This window comes from Rattus norvegicus, chromosome 1 (genome assembly GCF_021556685.1).
Source record: "Rattus norvegicus strain SHRSP/BbbUtx chromosome 1, alternate assembly SHRSP_T2T, whole genome shotgun sequence".
In the NCBI taxonomy this organism is placed as follows: domain Eukaryota; kingdom Metazoa; phylum Chordata; class Mammalia; order Rodentia; family Muridae; genus Rattus; species Rattus norvegicus.
Window position 1 is genome coordinate 176090815 of NC_141534.1, and position 22724 is coordinate 176113538.

The following is a 22724-nucleotide window of genomic DNA, read 5'->3' on the forward strand; positions in this document are numbered from 1 at the left end:
GAATAAACGTCCCTTCTAGCAAAATGGAGGGAGAAGACCTGGGGAATAGGGGGTGGTTTACAGCACAGCCCCAGGGAAGCAGGAGGCCACTATGTGGCAGTCAGTAGAACAGACATGGTATCTGTAGCTGGGAGCTGCCTGTTGGTCAAGTTGTCTGTCATCTGTCAGGCCATATCCTGGAGACTGTGAAGTCACCACAATGCACAAGGCAAAAGGCCTCACCAGGAACCTTGGGCAGAATAGACTACTCCAGCCAAACCTTGGAGAAGGCTTCAGAGCTTGTGTGAGGAAGGCCTTGGGATCCCGATCATCAGTGTGCTCCCGGTATCCCAGCTTTGTTCCTGTGCTGCAACCTGGGGCCCCTTCTCACCTATAGTCAAAGTGCAGCCGATGGCTTCTCAGAGCCTGGGTAGGGAAGCTACCTTCTAACAAGCTCCTGATCCCAGTGTTTCTGTAAACCCAGCCTCCCGTCACTCCTCCTAAAACCTCAGGCCCTCTTTATGCCATGGTGGTCCTAAGACATAAACCTCAGTAACCATGATGCATTCAGCAGGGGATAAACAGCCACAGGAGCATTGGTGTCTCATACCCGCTTCATGGGGAACTCCTTATTTTAAAAGGAACAGCAGCTGGGGTTCCCAGACCACATAGGGGCAAGGAGGCAGGGACCCTGTAGCTTGGGAGTGGGCTGCTGGCTTTTCAAGGAAATTGCAGCGAAATTCCGGGTAATGCTCCTTTTAGTTACAGCATAAACTGTGGCGATAAAGCGTACCTGGGGAATGTTTAGAGAAAGCACTAATGATTTCTTCCCCAGTGGTTAATAAATTCACTTCTAGATCAATTTGTTCGCGATAGAGCCCGGCGAGCGGAACCCGCGTGGCGGGCACAGCCGAGTGTGTCTTTTTCAGTATAAATGATTTATTACGATGATTAGCGGCACATAAACAATTTAAAATACAACGCTAATTAGTTTGGGGAAGAAAGGAGGGGAAAAGCCACCCTGCCTCTCTACCCATTATGTTCTACTTCTCTAAGTATGTACTTTTTAATTAAATCCAAATGTCACAATAAATTTCAAGTGTTTTATTACCACTCAGGCTAACTGAGGCAGTCAGGCAAGGCCCCCTCAGCCCCCAAGGCATCAGCAGGCAGGGGTGGGGGTGAGGATCAGGGGCACCAGAGGGTCCTGCTCACATCTTTCCTCCAGGGTGAGATCTCCATGGGCTCCTGCAAGCCCCTCCAGGTTTCTGGCAGCTCTGGACTGGCAAACACTAGAATCTCCCAGGTGCCTCCAACCTTCTGCTCACCTTACCAGTCAGTCAGAGTAGAATCTCTTCCTTCAAGCTTGATCTGAGCAGGCTAGAAGACAGTCATGTCTCCAAGATGGCCCCACACTGTCCTCTACCTACTTCAACCGCTCGTCCAGAGAACTTTACTTAAATGCACTTCCTGTGTGCCCCTCTCAGGGTGATCTGCTCCGCAGCGCACTGCAGCTTCTGGGGTGGGGGAATGGCACAGGGGATCAGTCAGAGTTTAGGAATTCTGACATGCTTGCGTTCGAGTTGAGGCTCTACCACTGGCTAACAAGGTAGACTAGTTCTTTAGTTTCTCTAAGAACTTCAGTTTTTGCATAAGCAAAACCAGAGCAACCATACCCAACTTACAGGGCAAAAAGAATCAAACAGTTAAAGCAGTAACACCCTGTAATTCAAGGACCGGGTGATAGGTAACCTCATTTCGGGAAGCTCAGACAACTAGGGATTTTTCCCCCCATGAACAGCCTTGAGCCCTGTTCATTTAACAACAAACGTCCTAGGCTGAGGAGATGTATTAGTAGTTAAAACACTTATCACCGGACCCCACATAAAAGCTGGGAACTGTGTTGTGTGAATCTATAATCCATGTACTACAAGAACACAAGAGGCAGGGACGGGAGAACCTCCAGAAGTGTGTAGTCCATCTAGCCCGGCGCGCGCACAAAAGGCCCTGCCTCAAATAAGGTAAGAGGCAAAGACCAATACCTCAGGTAGTCCTCTGACCTCCACACATGTGCCGTGTTATGTACACATCCTATCACAAGCACACGTGTACACATACAACATATACACACCAACCACAAAGATCTCTAATCACAGAGTTTTCATGACCCAGAAATTCTACTCCAAAGTATGTGTCCAAGAGAAATGAAAATATTGGTCTGAACAACATGTTTAGCAGCCAAGGAGTAGAAATAATCCAAATGTCTATCATCACTTGACAAATGGATAAATATAACATATGTACACAAAAGAATGGCATACTAATTAAATTAGTTCATCTTCCCAGGGCTTTATTAAGAGTGTTAAATCTTAACCACTAGACCACCAGGGATGGGCTCTCTGTTGAAGCATCTTTGGCCTTCAAGGACTAGGCCCTATCTACAAAGAGCGCATGCCTGTGGGGAAGAGTTTGTCTTTCAGAACCTTGAACTGTTCTGTGTAGGGCGTAGGACTATGCACAGTGATATGTGAAGTGTGGATGCTCTCTATGGGTCATCAGAGGTATATAATAACATGTACACAATGACTAGGTCATAGTGGGGGCTGGAGGGAGATAGTGCCCTTTCCTGGGGCCTGTAGCCTCACTTTGGGCAGGGTTCATGTTTGAGTGAAAGTTCAAATCCCAGGAACATGGGCAAGAAGGAAGGAGGTAAGGATGCCCTTGGAGGGGCTAGTCTAAGGGTCAAAATGGTCAAGCATACGCTGTGTCAGGAAAAGGCCCCACCCCTGAGTCTGGGCTAAGGGCTGTCTCCACAAGGGCAGGCTAGCTTCCAGGCCTCTCACCTGTGGAAATGGCTTTACAAAGGGGACATCACAGCTCTGGTTCATGAGAGGGATATCTGAGTCTTCATATCAACAGATAAGTGTCCATTTTCTATGTATGAACCTGGTTCCTAGGGTCTCATGGGAGGGCTGTCTCAGGAAACTGTACTTTAGGAAAACTACCTTATAGTTCTCCAGAATTCTTCTCAGGTCCTGAAGAGATGTCAGAGGAAAGGTGGCCGGAGTTATGGTAGGTACTCCTGGCTTTCCAAAACCACCAACAGTTCCTCAGTCTTGAAATTAGTACAGGGAACACTGAGCATGCTCTAGGCCCTAATTTATTTGTAAGGAAACCAAGGATCAGAGAAGTTAAGTGGTATGCCCAGGGTCACCCTACAGGAGGCAAAAGAACAATTCCCTGAGATCTCGCAAACAGAGGTTAGCAGAGCAGGCATAAGACAAAAGCTGTGCTTGTCACCTCCTAAGCCAGTGAACCACCTCTGCGTAGTCAGTCAGACCTGGCTTTTACAGATTCCAAATCTGTCATGTCTGGGTTCATGACCTTGGAGAGTCTCTCTTCTTGAGGGTAGACATTAACATGCCTCTTTCATAACCAAACCAGACCCCTTCCACTGCCTCTTCCGTAGGCCCAGAATGCAAGCTGGAAGGAAACTAAGTGGGCAGAGGAGTGGGAGAGTGACCGTCCGCAGAGCTGAAAGAGGACCCCTTCCTCCCCACTGCATGCTCCATTGTCTGCTTTTGGCTTCGTCCTTCCAGTCCATTCTCACAGAGTGGCCCACGTGATCTGATAAAGCGTCTCGATTCTGCCTAAAGCCCTTCATAGTACTCCCATTGACCTCCACATGAGTCTTCAACCCGAACCAAGGCACAGCTCGCAGTAGTGTGGTTCTGTCGATGAATACCACTGCGGTCCTCCCCATGATGCTTTGGGCTCTTGTTCTGACCTCTCCAGCCACCATCTCATCCTCTCTCTGGGACAAATGAATCTAGGACTTGCATTGTCCTTCCACTCTGGACCCCCTTCACCTGTTGGCACTCACCCAAACAGAGTCACCAAACCCTTTCCATTAGGATCTTGTTCTTGACCCCTGTATTTGGAAAATAACTATACCAGTGGTAGTGGTTTTAATTAAGAAGGTAATTCTTAATACGCTTCATTGGGTCAATTGGATTTCTTGATCAATTTTTCTGTTCAACACTATGAAGCCAGCCACACCCCCAATTTATCTGAATTATTTTCATAAAGATCAATTATTTTTATTTTTATTTTTTTTTTAGTGACAGCTTGGTCCACGAATTTTTTTTTTAGCTCCTATCAAATCTTATAAATTAGGATGTTTGTCACTGTTGAGATTTCTTTTGTGACAATTATTTCTCCCAGAAAGTATTTCCGGAGCCAACTTCTGCAAATCTAAATTTTGTCAGGAAGATTTGATTCTTCTGTCAATTTTTAGTCAATAACATATTTCACCAGGTGCAGGCCTGACAGTTGCCAGCTTAACTCTGTGTTAATTATTTCAACCAATTTTAATTTTTTTCCTGGATTCCCTTTTTTTTTTACTTTGCATTTTCAATAATACTAATGAGACATTATTCTTGTGGGTAAGACGGGCTTGCCATGAATTTGATAAACCCCGCCTGAGATCAAAGAGCAACATGGAGGCATCCTTGGGGCAAACAGGCAGGTGAAAACACCACTCTCTATACTTGAGCCGATGCCAGGTTGCAACCAGGTGCCCCGGGGAGCCCTGCCCCCTGCCCAATGCTCCCCGGGGTCCTGGCCCCTGCCAAGAAGAGGCCTCACAGATGGGAAATGGCTTCTGGGTAGGGAAGGCGGGTGTGCAGCTGCCTGGAAGAGGCAGCCTCCCATCAACAAGCAACAAGCCCAACTGTCTAGCCACCCTGCCAATGTGAATGGGGATAGGACATGCCCAAAAACACTCTATTAGGCAGTGGGCCAGGATGGGGATGTTGGTACTCTGGCTCTGGTTCTGTACCCATGTTCCTCAGGCACCTGTGGGAGCGTGCCAGTCTACAGGAGCCCTGTTCCCTCACAGGGAACTGTAAAGCCATCCCTGCTTAGGCTGCCTTACAGGTACGTCTTCATCTCACCTAGCAAAGCCATTAGAGATGGGAGCCCTCAGCTAACAGCTACAGGTAGGCTGGCTCATAAGGGACCACCCGTACCTCTTCCAAGGTGCTGAGAAAGAGGGCAGGCTCTGAGCAACTCAGTCCCACCAGGCAGCTGCTCTCCAGGCCCCTAACTGATCTTAGCATATTTACCACCTATTAAAAACAAAACAAAACCGAAATATCCAGACAGAATGTCTATGTATGTGTACATGAGGTAGGGTGTGTGTGTGTGTGTGTGTGTGCATGTGTGTGTGTGTTTGACATCAATTCATAATACTAGAGCCAATCATTTTCTCTATGCTCCTGACAGGCAGGGGCCTTGTTTCAGCCCTGCCATTTACCTGCTTTCTGAGATATACATTTCCTACTCTGGGAGCAAAATGGAGCAGTGGAAGAAGGAGGGATCAGGAGTTCAAGGATAGCCTGGGCTATATGAGCCCTGGCATTGGTTGGTTGGTTGGTGGTTGGTTGGTTGGTTGGTTGGTTGGTTGGTTGGTTGGTTGGTTGGTTGGTTTTTAGACATTGTGACTTCTAGATAAAGGTATGCTTCCTACAGGTAGCCATTGGACACCTGAGCCCTAAGGTGCAGTGGCAGAACCTGGCTGTGACTTTCTCCTTAGTCTCAACTGGTGGCCTTAAGAAAGCAAGCTGCCATAGTGCAGAGGCTGCTGTGTGGTGCTGAGGCCCACAGAAATGGAGCTGTAGTCACCTACAGTAGGTAGCCAGAGAGGCCTCTAGCCCAAACCACCCATGAACTGAATCTTTATAGACAAATGAGAGAACTGTAAAGTGATCATTTCCCCAGTGAATCTGACAGGTACCACCATTACCAACTCTGAGACGCTCTGTGGATCCAGTCAAACTGCCCCCGCCCCCTGTCCCACAGAGTTGAGATGACAGTTGTGTGCTGTGTCAGGGTGCTAAGTTCCAAGCTATCTGTCACCCAGTGGTAACTAATCTACCACCAGTCAGGCCACTGAGGGGGTCTACAGACATACCCTGCTACGAGCTTTCTTCAGGAGGAAAGGCCTGGCAAACAAGTGTGGAGAAGTTAGGCTTGAACCTAGTCTCAAAATCTGTGTGACAGCCATTTGTTTTTTCAAGATAAAACAGTGGATCAAAGAGTTCGAGCATTCTCCGGCATTCACAGGCAACCCCTCTCATCTGGCATTAGGGACGGCCATTTACTTATATATTCAAGAAGGGATGGAATTTGGTTTGGATCAAGGTGCTGGCTTTAGGTCCTGGGAGTCCAGGCTAGCACTGTTCTGAATCCTCTGGAAAGCATGGGTTTCCCTACCCACCACACACACACACACACACACACATCTTTCAATGGAGCCACAGAGAGCCAACCAGCAAGGTTGAATTATTAAAACTCCTTTCTAGAGTACCATGTGGATTTCTCTCCACGGAGACTGAGAGCAGAGGGGCGGCTGCTCCCGCCACACAATATTAAAATGTCACGAGTTTAAGGCCTGCGTTGGTTGAGTCATAAGTTATCAGCACCCAGTGAGGGCCGACAGAAAGCCTCCCTTAAATTATTAAGCAGAGAGCGTCAGACTGTAATATTTTGCTAAACCAAAGTACAGACACAGACAAAGATGTCATTTCAATATTTGAAACCAGCAAGTTTAATTTAAAATAAGAGCAAACCAATAAGCTCAGAACATCGTGGTGCATGAGAGGAAAATTATACTGTGGGGGGCGGGGGGAGAAAGTGGAAGGACTTAAGAAATTTATAAAAGTAATCTCCAAGTAGAAATTAGAAATCAAGGCCTAGAAACAGAATAACACAAAAGAAATATTACTGTCCACTTTCTAAATCAATATAACACCGCTCCACGCCGGAATTACCATGGTAACTCAAGTAAAAAGAATCAAGCAATTCTTATTATTTCAAAATAAAATCACAGCCTGAAGCCTGGGTTTTATTACAACCACTGATAGATCGCTGGCTTGTATTTATCTGAAATATTGCTTTTCAATCAGCTGGTTTATGAATGTACACAGGCCTCTCACCAGCCCACTTACTGCCCTGTTTTGAGGCCAGGGGCCAACCGATGACTTTGATGTGTCCTGCATGTGTGATCCAGTTAAGGCTAGCCATGGGGTTTCACCCCCTTCCAGGCTATTCTGTGACTTTGCAGGACAGAGGGGAGGCAGGAAAAGCAGTGGAGATGGACTAATGATGCTCCTGTCCCAAATTTTGTCCTTCAAGGAGCAGGCCCAGGGCTCCAAAGTACATACATGCATACACACAGACACACAAGAGAGACAGACACACACACACACACACACACACACACACAGAGGCACATACACACACACACAGGCACACATAGAGGCACACACAGTCACACACATATACACACAAGTACACACACACATACACACACAGGTACATGTATACGCACACACACACAGGTACACATAGAGGCACACACAGGCACACACACACACACACACACACTCATATACACAGTTACACACATGCAATCCACTTAGACAACTCTTTCCCACCCCAGGTCTTACTCAAACAGGTTCCACCAGGCCTTCTCCTCAGCCCCAAGGGTGGCAAATGGGAAAGGAAGCCAGCAAGTCAGAGAATGAGCTCAGGGCTCCAACATTAGACCTCCTGGTTTCACAGCCCAGCTTTGACACTAGAAGGGTGTGGAATCTGGGACCAATCAGCCCACCAGGCTCTTGTATCATATCTTCTCATCTGTGAAATGGGGATAAGAAGAATGGCTTCTTCCTAAGTTGTGATGGGCACTGGATGAGACAGACAGGGAGGATGCTGGGGATGGATGGAAAGCTGGTTCCAAAGCTGTCTGATCTCCACACCTCTTTGTAGCCACGTCCTTCATGATATAAGCTGCCACCTCCTATCTTCAAGAATAGAACCTGTTTCCCAACCTCTTGAACTTGGGATGATTGTGATTAATTTTTGCCAGTGGAATGTGTCATAAGTGACAATATCCCTCACCAAACAGTGGCCTTGAGAAGCCGGTATGGATCCATTCTCTCTAGATCCATCTCTGTCATGGTAACTAGCCAGGTGACATGGCTAGATGATGAGGGTCCTGAGTCTTGTTACCCCAGCGTCTAACTGAACCTCTAACCTCCAACCTCCAGGTTTTAGTAAGCCCAGCTGAGACCAGAAAAAACCATCGTGTTCAAGCCTACCCTAAACCTCCAACCCAGAGATCTGTACACTGAATAAGTGCTTATTGTTTCAAGCCTCTGAGCTTTGGTTGGCGCTGTAGTAATCACTGATACATATGCATTGGACAATGCCTAGTGTTTAGGGTTCAGTAAAATGAAAGCTGCTGTATGTTTATGACACCCAAGGACCAAGAAAAGCCAAGAAAATCACATTGCAGAGAGGAAATACCCACACGGGCACGAGGCTTCCCGGTGTATTGCATCTGCGGACAGTGGATACCAGGAACGGCTCATGTCGTAGAGACAAGAAAACTGACACCCAGTAAGTTGTCTGAAGTCACACAGCTCTCAACTAGGACCACAATGAGGGTCTTGTGAATCATGTTAGACTGTACTGAAATCATCGGGTCCCTCGGGAAAACCTAGCTGATTCCTAGGAGAAGGGGTGGGAGGAAGGAGCTAGTGATGTGGCCCAGTAGGCCTTCACACTAGGCATCTGTCCCTCAAACCTGGCTCAGCCTGCTCAGTCCTCTCACCACCTGCTTTTATTTGTCTCCAGCTGTTATCCGTCCCAGTGGGCTCCTCCCTTAGAACGTAAACACACGCCAACCAATGAGCAACAAGCTTGTTGGTAGGTGGATGCTGTCTCTGAGCATGGCCAAATAAGAGGGAATGGTGTGTGGGGCAAGGAGAACAACAGGAGCAAAGGGACGGAGGCAAACACTGGAACTACATGAAACACAAGCCAGCGTGGACGCAGTAGATGTACATTGTTTGGTGCAATGGTCGGGGTGGCAGTCAGCCTTAGGCAGAATGAATGCCAGGGTGGCAGAGGTCAATTCTCTCTGGCTGTAATAAGCACCAGGAGACAGAAAGTAGATGGGACTGAAGATGGTCACGGCAGAAGAGAGAGGGGTAGGTCCAAAATCCCACTAAAATGCAACCTAGACATGTGCTGAGGAGCTCGGCCATCAGCACGCCAGGAAAAGGACCCGATTCCCGAGCACAACTGTTTGCACTGTGGTGCATTCCAAGCTGCTGGTGACATGTTCCTGAGCTCAGAGTTGAAGCAATGCACACAGTCAGCTTCTACAACATTCCAAGGTGCCTTTGTGGTACGGTTGTATCTGGAGTAGGGACCTGCCAGGAGGCCTCATTTTAGAAAGAGCTAGTAAGTCTAGTAAGAATTCCTGCATGCCTCAGTGTATCTGGTCTCCATGAAACTTAGACAGGCAGGAAGGCAGGATAAGCTATGTCATACACATGTGTGGGACTTCTCGGCTCAAAAAGCCTGACAGATGTGTGCCCATAGCCACCTTCGAGAACATCTTACATCTGAGAACAGTAGCCTGGGAGGTCAGTAACTTGCCTAGGGTTAAGACTGGGATACCCAGGCAGGCACATTGTTCTAGTTCATCTCATGGTCTGCTCCCCGATTCATGACTTGGACTCATGACTTGGGGACCAGAACAGTGGGTACATCAGCTGGACACGGAAACCAGAAAGACGCTGAAGCTCTGGGGTCTCTCTCTCCATAGAGCCCTGAACAACTCTCTTGCTTCCTCTGACCCTTAATCTATGCCCCGCCCCCATATAAATGGAAGGACTTGAAAGAGGATTCTTGAAGGCTTTTCCCATGATGACACTTTTCTTGAGGATCCAGACACCAGTTAAGAGTAAATGTGGTTTGTCCCCCAATGATGACCAAGAGCCAGGAGGGACAGGGAGGAGGCTCCAGTTCTCATTAGTGACCAAGCTACTGGACCAGGCCCAGGCCTCGTTTCAGACTGTACTGAAACTGAGCAGGGAGCAGAGGTGCCTCACGTAGCTGTGGAGTTTCCTGTTGGTGGACTGTGCACACCGACAGTACCTCATTTAATGCTGGTGGCAATCTAGGCAGATGGAGCTGTTCTCATTGTAGAGGTGACAAGGTATGGAGGCAAAGCGGCCTCAACATTGGGTGGAACACGGCATACAGAGCAGACACTGCACTAACGGAGCTCAGCAGAATGGTAGAGGCTGCAAGCAGGTGTAATGGCCTTGCATAACGCCCCTTTCTCTATCATCTGTTCTAACCAACCCTCGGTCTATCTAATGCCTTGATCAGGATGTACTGGGATCCCTAGGACCCTGGAGTATTGATCCAAGCAAAAAGTTTGACCTCTTTGTTACATAGAGGGAGTAGATAGGTTTCCCATGTGTGGGAGGCACCATTCAGGTCGGGGGACACCAAATCTTTGAATTTGTATTTGCTTAGAACTCCAGCATGGCCCGAGTCGTTCATGGGCAGCACTTTCCCCATTTCTATCATCACAGCTCTGTCTTCCATTGAAAGATGGCCTAGCCCATGCAGCCATTTCCCAACACACGCTGCCTTGGCCTGGCCGCCCAGATGAGGCTGAATCTCTGAGCCTCTCTCCCAGGACCCCAGAGGGCCTGCCACAGACGCTCAGAAGCAAGCATCCTTCTGAGAGACCAAAGCAAGCCACGTCCAAGTCCTGTTCATAAATGCTGAGAGGCTCTTAATTAAAGAAGGTAGCACCGGACTGTCCTGTCAATGGGTCCGATTCCTTTGGCAGAGGGTATAAGGGAGGAAATGAATTCTCAGAAGAGATGAGAGGCAGACCCCAGCATACTTCCATGTGCTAAAAGTATCTTCGTGGGGCATGGTTAGAAAGAGAGAGCAAGGGAGACAGGCAGCTCCCGCAGCCACGGAGCCCAAGCAGGTGGCCATGCCAGTGCCGAGGCCCGGCATGTAAAGGGTGAAGCTTTTAGGCGAGCAGCGGCTAGTGATCTCAGCTTCCCTTGGTCTTAATGCTCCTGAAAGGCTCCCTGTAATTGGGCATCAGTAGTTAATGCAGTATTGACTGCATTACACGCTCCCGTGCCTCCCCTCGCTAATGCCAATTGCATCACCTTGTACAGTCACCAGCTTGCTTAGCCAATAGCCGTTAAAAGCAATCCAAATCATGAATCATATGGGAAACTTTTAGCAAGACACCGCCATCCAAGGAGACAATTTACAGTTGAGTTAATCTGGGTACATTAGTGAGACACGGATTCTGGACGAGAGACCAATTTATGTTGTTTCCCTGTCCCCCACCCCCTCGGTCCTCTGTGTGGGCAAATGAATGAAGAGCAGGGGAACTGAGCGGGGCACCTGCTCTTTGCTCAGTGTTCCAGGAGGGTGGGGGGCCTCATCTTTACAGAGTCTCGGGGCTTGACTGAGTTTGTGCAGGAAGGGGCAGTGACTATCCTGCTGTTAGGGGTTTGTGGCACCTCCCTCCCAGCAGAGAGTGGCTGCTGTTGGAGCTGGTTATGGCAGGTGTGGATGAAGACACCCCCTCCACCAGGCACTAGCCCAGTCCGCCATCCATGCCAGGCCTTTACCAGCCCTTAGCAGGCTGCAGTGCCAACTGGGCTGCCTTTCCACCAATGGGCTAGGGTCTCTACCATGGAACTGTGGCTGCTCCCAGTCTCCATATCTGGGGCCACGTAGGCCAGGGCCACGCTACTCTCTGCGGTCTGAGGCATGATGGGACAGACCAGGAGGTCCCGCTGGCAGCAGCCTCACAGACTGTGAGGCTGTGTTCCTAGCAGTCATTAACAATTGAAGACTACACTGTCTGGTCCTCCCCAAGCCGGATGGCTTTGCTTCTCCTTAAGCATTTTTTACTTATTAAAAAATGCTCTGGGAATCATGTCTGCTGTTTAGTTCCACAATGTGCCTGCTGCTTCCTGTGGTCAGCCAAGCCATCCTGCTGGGCTTTTACAGAGGCCGTTTAAACCCAGACCAGCCCTGCTCCAGCATGCATTTGGGAACATGCTGGCACTCCCAGCTGGGTGCCCTCAGCATCCTCTCTTGCCCAGGCCTCCACAGTTCAAGCTCTAACTCTTTAGTCCGGTCCCCACTGGGGGTGGGGGGCTCTTCTTCATCAGTGAAGGTCAAATTTGATTTGCAGGGTTCAGGGCAGGAGTTTCTTTGCCCCCCCACTTCAGCCTCCCCCGCCCACACTCAAACTCCATAGTCTGGTGCCAGCCAAAGCTGCAGGTGCCAGGGGGTGGACTATTTTTCCAGGAGAGTTGGAGGAGCTCACCACCCCTTTTGCTGACAGGGGGACCCACGGCATTTAGAAAACCCAAACCCTGAGTTCCAGTAAAGTGGAGATAGCTAGGCCAAGAGCAAGTGTCCAAATGAAAGCAATTAATCTTAAAACCCCGAAGTTTAACCATTTGCAAAACAGATCTTTCTGCCTCTATGGTGACCCTTCACGGCTCGACCTAATGAATCACTTTATTAATAATGCACTGTGCTTAAAAGCAAAAAAAAAAAAATTTTTTTCTGACGATTCAATACTTCAGAAAGTCTCTTAAACCCGTTGCTAGGGCAAAACGATTGATATTTTATTATCTTTCAGAAGTGCAACATGAAAGCCCTGCAGCCCAGCAGAGCGAGGGCTTTGGTCCTCTGCAGCTGGCAGACCTGACTTCAACCAGAGGAGCCCAGCCTCTCTCAACAAGATGCTGTCGGGTACAAAAAAGGTGCTGGGGAGACTAACAGGAGCCCCGAGGTCCCGCTGCTGCCAGACAGTGGGTGCTCTGTGCAGCCCTAGGGCCTAGGGCACCACATCTGCCATGCAGTCCTGGCGGCCGCATTCTGGGAGAGCAGAAGTGTGTGTGAAGTTAGGCAGCAGGTGTGGAGAGGCAAGTGGGTGTGTGCACAGCTTCTCTTCACTCCACAATGAAGATGCCACCTTTGGGAACCCAGCCACCTTGCTTTCCTTATGTTGTCATGGACCCCAGAGACCAGTAGTACCAGTGGTGAAGGGCCACCATATTATTTGTACAGGTAGGAGAGGAAGTGGCATCTTGAGCTCCATTCTTTAGTTCTGGTGGGGACCACAGGAATCATATGCTCAAGATACCCAGTTACGTGGCACGTCTGAAGGTCTCCAGACATTCGGTCCCTTTAGCATTATCCCCAGAGCCCAAACCATGCTAGGACAGACCCTGGGCAGTGGTGGAAATGCCATCTTGTCAACATATAGTTAATCTTCCTTGACTGGGGGCTCCCTCATACAAAACTCAGGTCTTCTGGGTTCTTGGCTTAGATCTGGGAAGCTGAGCATGTGGAATAAGTTTGGTTAAAGATGCACCCTGCTTTCCAATGCAACTCATAGTGACAGTCCCTGTAGACAATCAAGAGAACTCTGGAGCTGGACGTGACTGATCTGAAGTAACACAGGATAAAGGATTACTGATGAAAACAGCCAAATCAATGGCTCTTCTCTCCCTGTCTGTCCTGATCCCAGACCTTTCCTTCTCCTTCTATTCTATGTAAAACAAGAGTAGCCCAGTACTCTGATGGCGGCCTGGAGCTCCAGGGTCTGTGAATAGAGGAGAATGTGCTGAAGATGCTCTTATCTTCCAGCCAGCCCCAAATCATCTAGATCCCTTCCTCTATCTCTTCCTTCACTGGTGCCAAGGGCTTGTCTTTGGGGACTTAACGGCCCCATGCCTTCCCTGCATACACTCACACAGGTTGGACATTTTAAAGGTCTTCTCTGCTGATACCTCAGAAGGTATAGTTAGTCTATGACAGCAACCAACTGAACATCGGTATGACCTTGAACAAGTCACTTAACTTTCAGTTTCACCGGTAGTCACGGCAACCACACCTCAGTGGACAGAAGGCACAAACCCAATGGAGGATTCCTGGGTTTGTCCCATTACTCCTAGCCTTTACAGTCCCCACCCAAATGTCATTAACAGTGGGCTTGCCAATCATCTTGCCCACCTTCCCCTACAGTACCTACAGAACACACAAAGGACCCAAGGCATCCTGGGGCAGCCACTCCCTGGACTTAGTGACTGTCTTAGGTCACAGGACACAGGCTGCCTTTTACTTTCAAGACAGTTGGGATCCCCAACCCTTTAGGTCACTTACTGTAAGGCACTGGCAGCCAAAAAGACTTTAGGGTCTATGAGACCACCTGCTAGTGGTCTACAGTCATGTGACCTCTCAGCTCCGAAGCTCTCTTGACCATACATCCAGGCCACCCTCAAACCACTCCCTCTGGAGTCCTACTGGCCCATGGTGGGACAATTCCCCAGGCCCAAACTCCCGCCTTCACATTCAAGGAGACAGAGGATAGAGGCCATCGCAGGAGACACCCCTCTCACCAAGTCATGCTGGTGAGCAGCTTTCCCCTGAAGGACCCAGTTGGCCTTCTCCTCTTGAGCTTGCATCCCGGCTTTTGCGCGGTCCTCCCGCGCTCTCGCTCGCCCCCAAGCTCTCTAGTTCCTTTCTCCCTTGAAGCTGCTGATTTGCTGGGCACTCGGCGCCTCTCCGGTTACGCGGCGGGCGCGGGGGTTATGGCTGCGGTGAGCGAGGAGCAGCCGCAGAGACCAAACGCTCAGAGCCGAGCGCCAGAGCGCAGAGACCAGAGGGCACTCTGAACCTCCACGCCGCCCCGCGGCGAATCGTCTCTCCCGGTCCGCCAGTCCAGAGACCGGGAGACCTAGGGGGCGCGAGGCCAGGAGCTCGCCCACCCCACCCCGATCTGTCCTCCCGCCCCGGGCCGCCAGCTGGCTCCACAACCCGGCGTGGCCCCGTGTCTGTGTCCCTGAGTCCCGGTGCGTGGCATCCCGCGAGCCGAGGTGAAGGCGTTGGGGACGTCGGGACCCCTGCCCGCCACCTACCGTCCTCCTTGTCCAGCACCATCATCTCGGGCACTCCGTGTCCAGCCGCTGCTCGGCTCGGCCGGGAAAAGGGCGCCGACTCCGGGCGCGCTTCGGCTGGGCGGCCGGTCCTCCGGCAGCAAGCGGGCTCTAATTACCCGCTTGTCCGGCTCTTAACCTAGATTGCACTCAGCTAGAATTACATTCAGGAGTGAAGCACTTCGCAGATACAAAAGCAGTCTCACCTACTTTTGTGCCTCAGAATTGCAAGGAACTACGAACTGCAATTTAGAGAGAAAGAGAGAGAGGGAGAGGGAGAGAGAAGGGGGAAGAGAGGATCAGAGCCGTTTCTTTGATTCTCACCTTCTAAATGGCTCAATTTGCCCAGTATAATCTGTCTTAATGTAATTGCATTTGATAGCTCATAACCCTGGCTCTGGCAACGACACAGCTTTCAGCCTCATAAAGTGTTTTCCCCTCGGATTTAATCTGAATCTCAATCTGAAATTATATTCAAAGAGATGGGGGAATCTCGGCGGCCGACTCCCGCTGCCTTTCTCCCTCAATGTATGAGGTTTGCACTCCTGCTACTGAATAAATGCACACATTTCCCGAGGCCCCCCTCCCTGCCGGGTTAATGGGGAGTGGAGACGCGCGGTTGCCCGGCTCTGCAGCGCCACCTGGAGGCCTCTCCGCTCCAGCTCGGCGAATGACTCCGCTTGGGTACCCCGGTTTCTCCCTGATATCCTGTGTCAGTCTGGTGGACGCTGCCTGTCCCAAGCCCTTCAACCTTGGTTTCTGTTTCCTTATAGGAAGGCTATTTCTCTAATCGTGACTTCTCTTTAGAGGGTTTCCAGTCGATTCTATAGTGATTGGCAAAGTAAATTCCTCCGCAGCGCACAAAATTCCTTCTGTGAGTCCTACAGCGACTGTCCCTGTCATGCTACCCTTATTCCCACCACCCATCAACATCCTGCTTCTGTGCAGAGGGGGAAATCCTGTTTCAGTTTCTCTCTGAACAAGTACAGCTTTATGAAGGCGTTTTCCTCCTGCGAATATTTATTGAGCACTTACTATGTCCCCACACACTATTTGAAGGCACTAGGTATAGCAGAAAAGACTCTGTTGTGGTGCTGACGACTCTTGCTCACACAGCAGGAAGGAAGACAGGTCTAGTGCCTCTCCTCCTAGACTCTGCTTCCCTGAAAAATCCTGTCCAGGCTACCTACTCCAGGAAGGCCACCTACTTTTAAACCCCCAAGGGTGCCCCACCCTCGTCCCAGATATTCTAGAGCTCCAAAATGGGAGTGGAAATGATGACTTTCAGCTCAAGAAGGGCTCCAGACAGATATGTTAGGAGCTTGGTCCTGGCAGTTGCCAATGACTTGATTCTGGCAGGGTACAGGAAGCTGAGACTCCTGGGGAGCTATCAGCTGGGAATCTACCCATTTGTTGCCAATTAACAAATAGCAGAGGGCTGGAGAGGTGGCTCAGTGGTTAAGAGCACTGACTGCTCTTCCAGAGGTCATGAGTTCAAGTCCCAGCAGCCACATGGTGACTCACAACCATCTGTAATGAGATTCTATGCCCTCTTCTGGTGTGTCTGAAGACAGTGACAGTGTACCCGTCATATATAAAATGAATAAATAAAATTTTTTAAAATTTAAAAAAAAATAGCAGATCTGGAAAAGTCACTTCTCTTTTTTGCCTCGGTTTCCCCGATTTTTATTGGTTTGTTTGTTTTTTTGAAACATCCTGGAACTCACTCTGTAGACTGGGCTGGCCTTGAACTCACAAAGATCTGCCTGTGCCTGCGTCCCAAGTGCTGGGATTAAAAGGCGCGCTCCTAGCTCAGGTTCCCTGTCATGAACTATCACATCTGTTCTGGCTCTAAGGCTGCCAGAGCAAAGCATGTGAAAGGTAACTGGTGCTCCAGACAATGTGGGGTGGGGCACTGGCCTTGCCCTTTCCACCCCTGGAGGCCCCCATACTTTACAGGAGGATGGGGTGGGGAGCGTAGCCCATCCTCACTCCTAAGCAGCGAAGTCAGGCTTTGAGGAGACTGAAGAGCAGCTGTTTCTAATGAGGTGCCTCATCTGCAGCTCAGAGGGCTTCTCTTTCCCCTTCATCTTGAATACTTAATCCTAATAGTCCTTGAGTATATTTGATGTTAAATATATCATTTTGCTCAGACTCACTGTCCCTCAGGACTGCAAGCTTGATCTCTCCCCTGCCACTGCAGCCAGAGAGCTGTGCCCTCAAGGTGTGAGGGGAAGCTTCATTGTTGCTGCCCCCTGCCCAGCTGGTGTAGCCCCCCCACCCCCATCCTGCTCTTAACCAGGGCCAATCAATGTAGCAAGTACAGGGCCTGACAAGGCGGTGTCTGGAAGAATTATCTCTGGGTTATCTGGAGACATAAGGTCTGTAGTCTTGCTCCTGATCTCCAGGGGCCTACGCCTTGCTCTGGGGTCCTGACCCTGACCCACAAACCAGAACTCAATCAGCTTGGATCACATTCCCACTCTCTTGTCTGAACCTCTACTCATGCCAGCTTCCAAGGTACCCAACGGGCAGCCACTTGGCCAACATCCCTTTGAGGAGTCACGACTCCTGCTTCCTAAGCCTGAGGCACAAGGCAGTGAGCTACAGAGGCAGGAAGGGCATATCAGCAGGGAAGCGGTGCTGTATGTTACAGCTGGCTTCCTCTACAGTCTAGCTATGAGCATGGCCTCTAATTTGTTCTGAAGGAGGAACCCCAGAACTAAGTGGCATTGCTGCCCAGCAATCTCAGGGGCCTTAGGAAGGAGCCAGATGTGAGCCTCACTTGTAAGGTGGCCTCTCTTACACTCATAAGTGGGCCCCACCCTCCTGCCCTCCCCTTCCCAGGCGGCTTCTGGGTCCAGGGACATGCCAATGATGTCTGAGTGGAGTTCTAAGATGCCCTGGGGCTGGAAGAGGCAGTTTTCACTCCACACTTTCCACAGGTGGCAAGCCAGCGCTCTCACTTCAACACACCAAGACTGCTCCAAAAATGCCCTTCAAATAGTTCTGGGGACAGCCAGGGAACACCAGTTGATCAGTTCCCAAAGTTTCTTGGAAGAGAATGGAGGTAGCCGCTAGCTGCCTTACATATTTCTGAACAGGTCCCAGCAGTTCATCCTTGTGGCTGGCAGAAACACCTAAGGAAAAGGGTTCCTGATTGGGGGTGAGGGACAGTTTCACTTGATGCTTAAGGGCCCAGGCTGACTAGATAATCCAGAACTCTTCAGAGGCTGGCCAACATGTCTGAACCTGAGGGCTCTTTTCCCAGCACACTAAAGTCATCTCCAAGATGGAGTTACACACTGGCCAAGATGGTGGTTACTGGAGAGGTATTCAGGGTGACGAGGACCCTTTCCCTGTGCACGTGACAGTTACAGGACAGAGTAAACCAGTATCTACAGCGCCATCAGGATGCCTGCTGGCCAAGTTCTGATGCCCTGCCTTTCCCTACACACAAAAAAGCAGCCAAAGCACAGAAATTTGCAACCAGCTTATAGTGGAGAAGGGCACTGTCAGCAAACCCCCTCTTTTGAGATTCTAAAGAGGCTAGAGAGGCCTCAGCAACTGCAGTCATAAACTGTTAGGTCTTAGAAAAGCCTAAGCCAAATCTGCACAAATCTACCCTGGCCCTCCATGAAAGCCACCCCACCCCTGTACAAGAGCCCCTAAACAGCCAGGGGTTTAGGAAGACCCAGGTCTGCCCTAAGACTCGGGGATTCCCTATGCTACAAGACGTTTTATGCTAAAAAAACACTGCCCTGGACAAGCCAGGACAATTGGTCACCATAGGGGAGATGGTAGGATAACACAAGTAATTAATGGGACCAAAGAGGAGACCAGACAGACAGACCCTCTGATTAGCATCTCCCAACTCTAAATTTCTGAGTCTCCTGACCTATTATGTCATACACACTCTGGGCATGACTGTATGAGCATCTTCAGTCCTGAGGGTGGCACAAAGATGACTTCTCAAGACATCTACAGTGCAGGTGTGTGGGGGCGAGGGGGAGGGAACAGTTAGACCCAAGGGTAGACTTAGATTTTGTGAGGCCCAAAGTTTACAGCACTCTAGGGGTTGGGGCTCCTTAAAAGGAATATGATCCAGACCAGCCTGGGCTGCAGAGCAAGACTCTCTTTCAACTATCCTGAGTCCCCCCCACCCCACCCCCACTCTCTGCAACCCACCGGGCCAAAAATGAGAGAAAAATGAGATTTCTAATACAAACGGATCACCAGGGATCTGGTAACAGTAGGAGACCCCAAAGACCCCAAACTTCTCTTGCTTAGTCCACCCATCTGACCTAACCAGCAGGACACTCACTAAAGTAGTGTGGGTGAACTGAAGGCATGCACCTTCCAGCCCTGCAGGGGGCCAAGCCAACACCACCCACTAAGTAGGCCCTGAAGTCCCAGACCCCAAGTGCAAGGCTGGGAAGACCCAAGGACCAAAGCTAGTTAGAATACACGTTCACCCGCCAAGTTCTCTGAACACCTCCTGGGGGTCTCTTTCACACGGTGGTATGCAAAAATATGAAAATACTCAAGAAGGCCCAAAGATTGGCTGGTGGTGGGTACAACCACAACCGGGAAGCCCGTGCCCCACGAGTCTCTGTACGCTCCGGATTCCTGCAGTGGGGCAGGAGCGAGAAAGTTCCCGGCTGCAGTGTGCCCAGCTAACAGGCTCCAGGATGCGCGCGGGGCGGGGATGAGGGGGAGACTTCCTCATCCCGGTGAGGAACACGGGGCGGCGCAGAGCCTGGCACCCTCTACACACACTCACTCTCTCTCACACACACAGGGCACTGGTCCAGCTTCCAAGCTTCCGGGAAGCCGCCAACCGGCTCCAAGCAGCGGTTGAGACCAGTGCCTGGGCCTCTGTCACCGGGATGGAGGTGGCCTCGGCAGAGCCCGCGCTGTTCCCAAGTGTCCCCTGGCACCTACCGTCCTCTTGGTCCAAAACCATAGTATTCAAGCGGCTCCAGCCGGGTGCTGGCGGAGGATGCTGAGGGACTCGCAGCTCGGACTGTCGCCAAAGGGGCGCCTGCGCTGCTTTCTGCGGTCGCGCGTGGGCTCCGCGCCCCGCGGCCGCCGACGAGGGCGGACCGAGCGGCGCCCGGAGCGCAGCGCCGCGGGCGAGCAGGGCGCGCGGGAGGAGCGAGCGAGGGCGCGGCGCGCTCGGGGGCGGGCGCCGGGCGGGGCCGCAGCTTTGTGGGCTGAGCAGCTGGGACCCGGCCCGAGCCAAGCGGGAGCCTGAACCCGAGCTAGGGCCGGAGCCCGGGCCAGAGCAGCCGCCACAGCCGCGCGCTCGGGTTCCCTCTTGCAGTCTGCTGCGCTTGCTCTCACCAGAATGCAGCTTGCATTTCCCAGGGCCCCTCAGACTCCCCTGTTAATTAAATCAATTCATTATGCTCAGATCTGATTAGCGGCCCTTCCCCCCCTTTGAATCAATTATTCAATACACAAACATAATTGCTTGGGCCAGAGGTGCCCGCCATTAGCTTATTTAACTCCAAGGACACTAATTACCCGCAGGGCACGGGAACTTTTCTCATTAATTCTGACAAAACACAAAAGCACAGCCAGAGTGTGTGCATGTGAGGGACTCTGTGCATGTGTGTGTGCCTGTGTGACCGCATGCCTGAGTGAGGGCTGTGTGGGGTGGTGGGCCGATGGGACAGCTTATGACCAGTGGGGAGAATGGCATTTGTGCCATCACGTATGGGAGTGTGCAATTTTCCACCAAAGAACGTTCTGGTGTGAGTGTGCGACTCCAACTCTGTGTGTGAGTTGAGCTGGGTGTGGCTCTGGGTCTGGGACTATGGGCTAAGGTTGGAGATCCAGCCCAGGAATGCAGAGTGCTTCTTCGTATGACTTTGAGAATGGGACTCCCTGCCGTACCACCGCCTCCTTTTTCATTATATTCCAGCGATTGCAGCTACAAACCTGGAAAGCACAGACTACAAAAGAGAAACCGAGCGGGGCGGGGGCGAGAACGGGGGGGGGGTGCAGGGGACAGCGAGGAGGATGGAATGGGTGAAGCTGGGGCCAGTCTAGTCCACAATATCTACCCCCTCACCAGTCACCTGCTCCTGCACTAACTGAGCTTTGTCAATGCACCCCCATGTTCCCACCCCACCTCACCCCTTACTCCTTCCCCCTCACCGCCTCTTCCCACCCAATACTACCCTCAGGCTTCAATGTGACATAAAAGACCCCACTCACACATATGCTTGACACCGGGGCAACTCTACCCACCCCATCCTGATTCCTCCAGTCTCAAAGCTGGAGAGAGGGTGTACTTATGGTGGACCAACTCACATTTTACCTCCCAGGAAATCTCTATTGAGGGAGCCAGGGAGAGAGCCCACAGAGGCAGGGACACAGAGGGTAATTGATTCCCCCAAATTAGGTTTCTGCTTTCCAAAGACTGGTATTGTTCGAGTTCTCAATGTGCACAGAGGTATTGAAGATTTCCTTTTTGTTTCCTCGGGCAATGAATGAGCTTAATCCATTTGGCTTTTATAAATCAGGAAACTAATATTCACTCCTTCCATGGAGGCTTAAAAAATTTAATTGGTGGGTGGGTGGGGGGCTTAGTAGCCCTTATGCTGTACTCAAGCCCCCACTTATCAAAACACATTCTGATGGAGGGGTTGGGGGGGAATAGGGAGAGTCACACATGGTCTCGAAGTATCTGGGAAAGTTTCTGAAATTATTGCACGAATTATGTTCAATTTAGTGATGAAAAGAAGGCTGTTCAGAGGGTGCCTCCAAATTGGCTGCTTAGATACCCGGTAATGCTGGGGCCCTGGGTGTACCCATGCCATGGTGGGTTTGCCAATTCCTGTTTCTCTCCATCCTAAACAGTTCCAGATTATCATCTTCCTGGTGCCAAATGTTTGTTACCTTGTGCCTTTCCTGCTCTGACAATCTTGTGTGTGCGTGTGTGTGTATGTGTGTGTGTGTGTGTGGTGGGGGTTGGAGTAGTGCACAGAGTGTTGGCTCAGCAAGTAAAGGCAGTTGCAGCCAAGTCTGGCAACTGGGGTTGGATCCTGGGGACCCATATGGCTGAAGAAGAAAATGAACTCTTGTTGATGGTCCTTTGACCTCCATGGCACCTGTTCTCTGCCCTACCAACTTAAGTAAATGCGATTTAAAATTTTAAACCATCTTTCCTCATGCATATGTATGTGTTCCTGTATTTTTGTGTGTGTACCTGCAGGTGTGTGTGTGTGTGTGTGTGTGTGTGTCTCAGATGTTGTGATGCTTGCCCCATAGGGAGTAGTACTATTAGGAGGTGTGGCTCTATGCAAGTAGGTGTGACCTTATTGGAGGAAGTGTGTCACTGTGAGGGTGGACTTCAAGCTACATTCAGTGTGGCTCTCAGTCACTTCTGCTACCTGAGGATCAAGATGTAGAAAGAACCCTCGGCTCCTTCTCTAGCACCATGCCTGCCTGCATGCTGCCATGACTGTAATAGACTGAACCTCTGAAATAAGCCAGCCCCAATTAAATATTTTCCTTTATAAGAGTTACTGTGGTCATGGTGTCCTTCACAGCAATAAAACCCTAAGGAAGACAGTTGTCATCCCCAAGAACTCTGTCCATCTCTATTAACAGAAAGTCTCAACAGTTGGACTAGACTGGCTGACCAGTGAGCCCCAGGGATTCTTCTGTCTCTGATTGCTAGGGTCTTAGAACTCAGGTCCTCAGGCTTATGAGGCAAGGACTTCAATTGAACTGTCTCCCCAGGCCCTGCTTGGGCTCCCCATGTTTATCAACAGATAAACTTGGATATGCTTACCCTGTCAGTTTAGGTTGGGGACACCTGGCCACTGCCATGCCCCTTGCTTCAGTTTAGATGATATTTATGTGGTG

General features: G+C 50.5%; 1 protein-coding gene across 3 annotated transcripts in view; it reads right to left on the minus strand.

Moving 5' to 3' along the window:
* Window positions 1-19999, minus strand: part of Lmo1 (LIM domain only 1) — a 35956-nt gene extending 15957 nt beyond the window's left edge. Inside the window, exons 1-2 of one of the 3 annotated variants that reach the window (XM_087616304.1) lie at window positions 19788-19984; window positions 14826-15085 (exon numbers count right to left, since the gene is read on the minus strand). In XM_087616304.1, the coding sequence (XP_087472430.1) occupies window positions 14826-14850 (25 nt within the window). In that variant the 5' untranslated portion in view covers window positions 14851-15085; window positions 19788-19984. 3 annotated transcript variants of the gene reach the window in all.
* Window positions 20000-22724: the final 2725 nt, after the last annotated feature.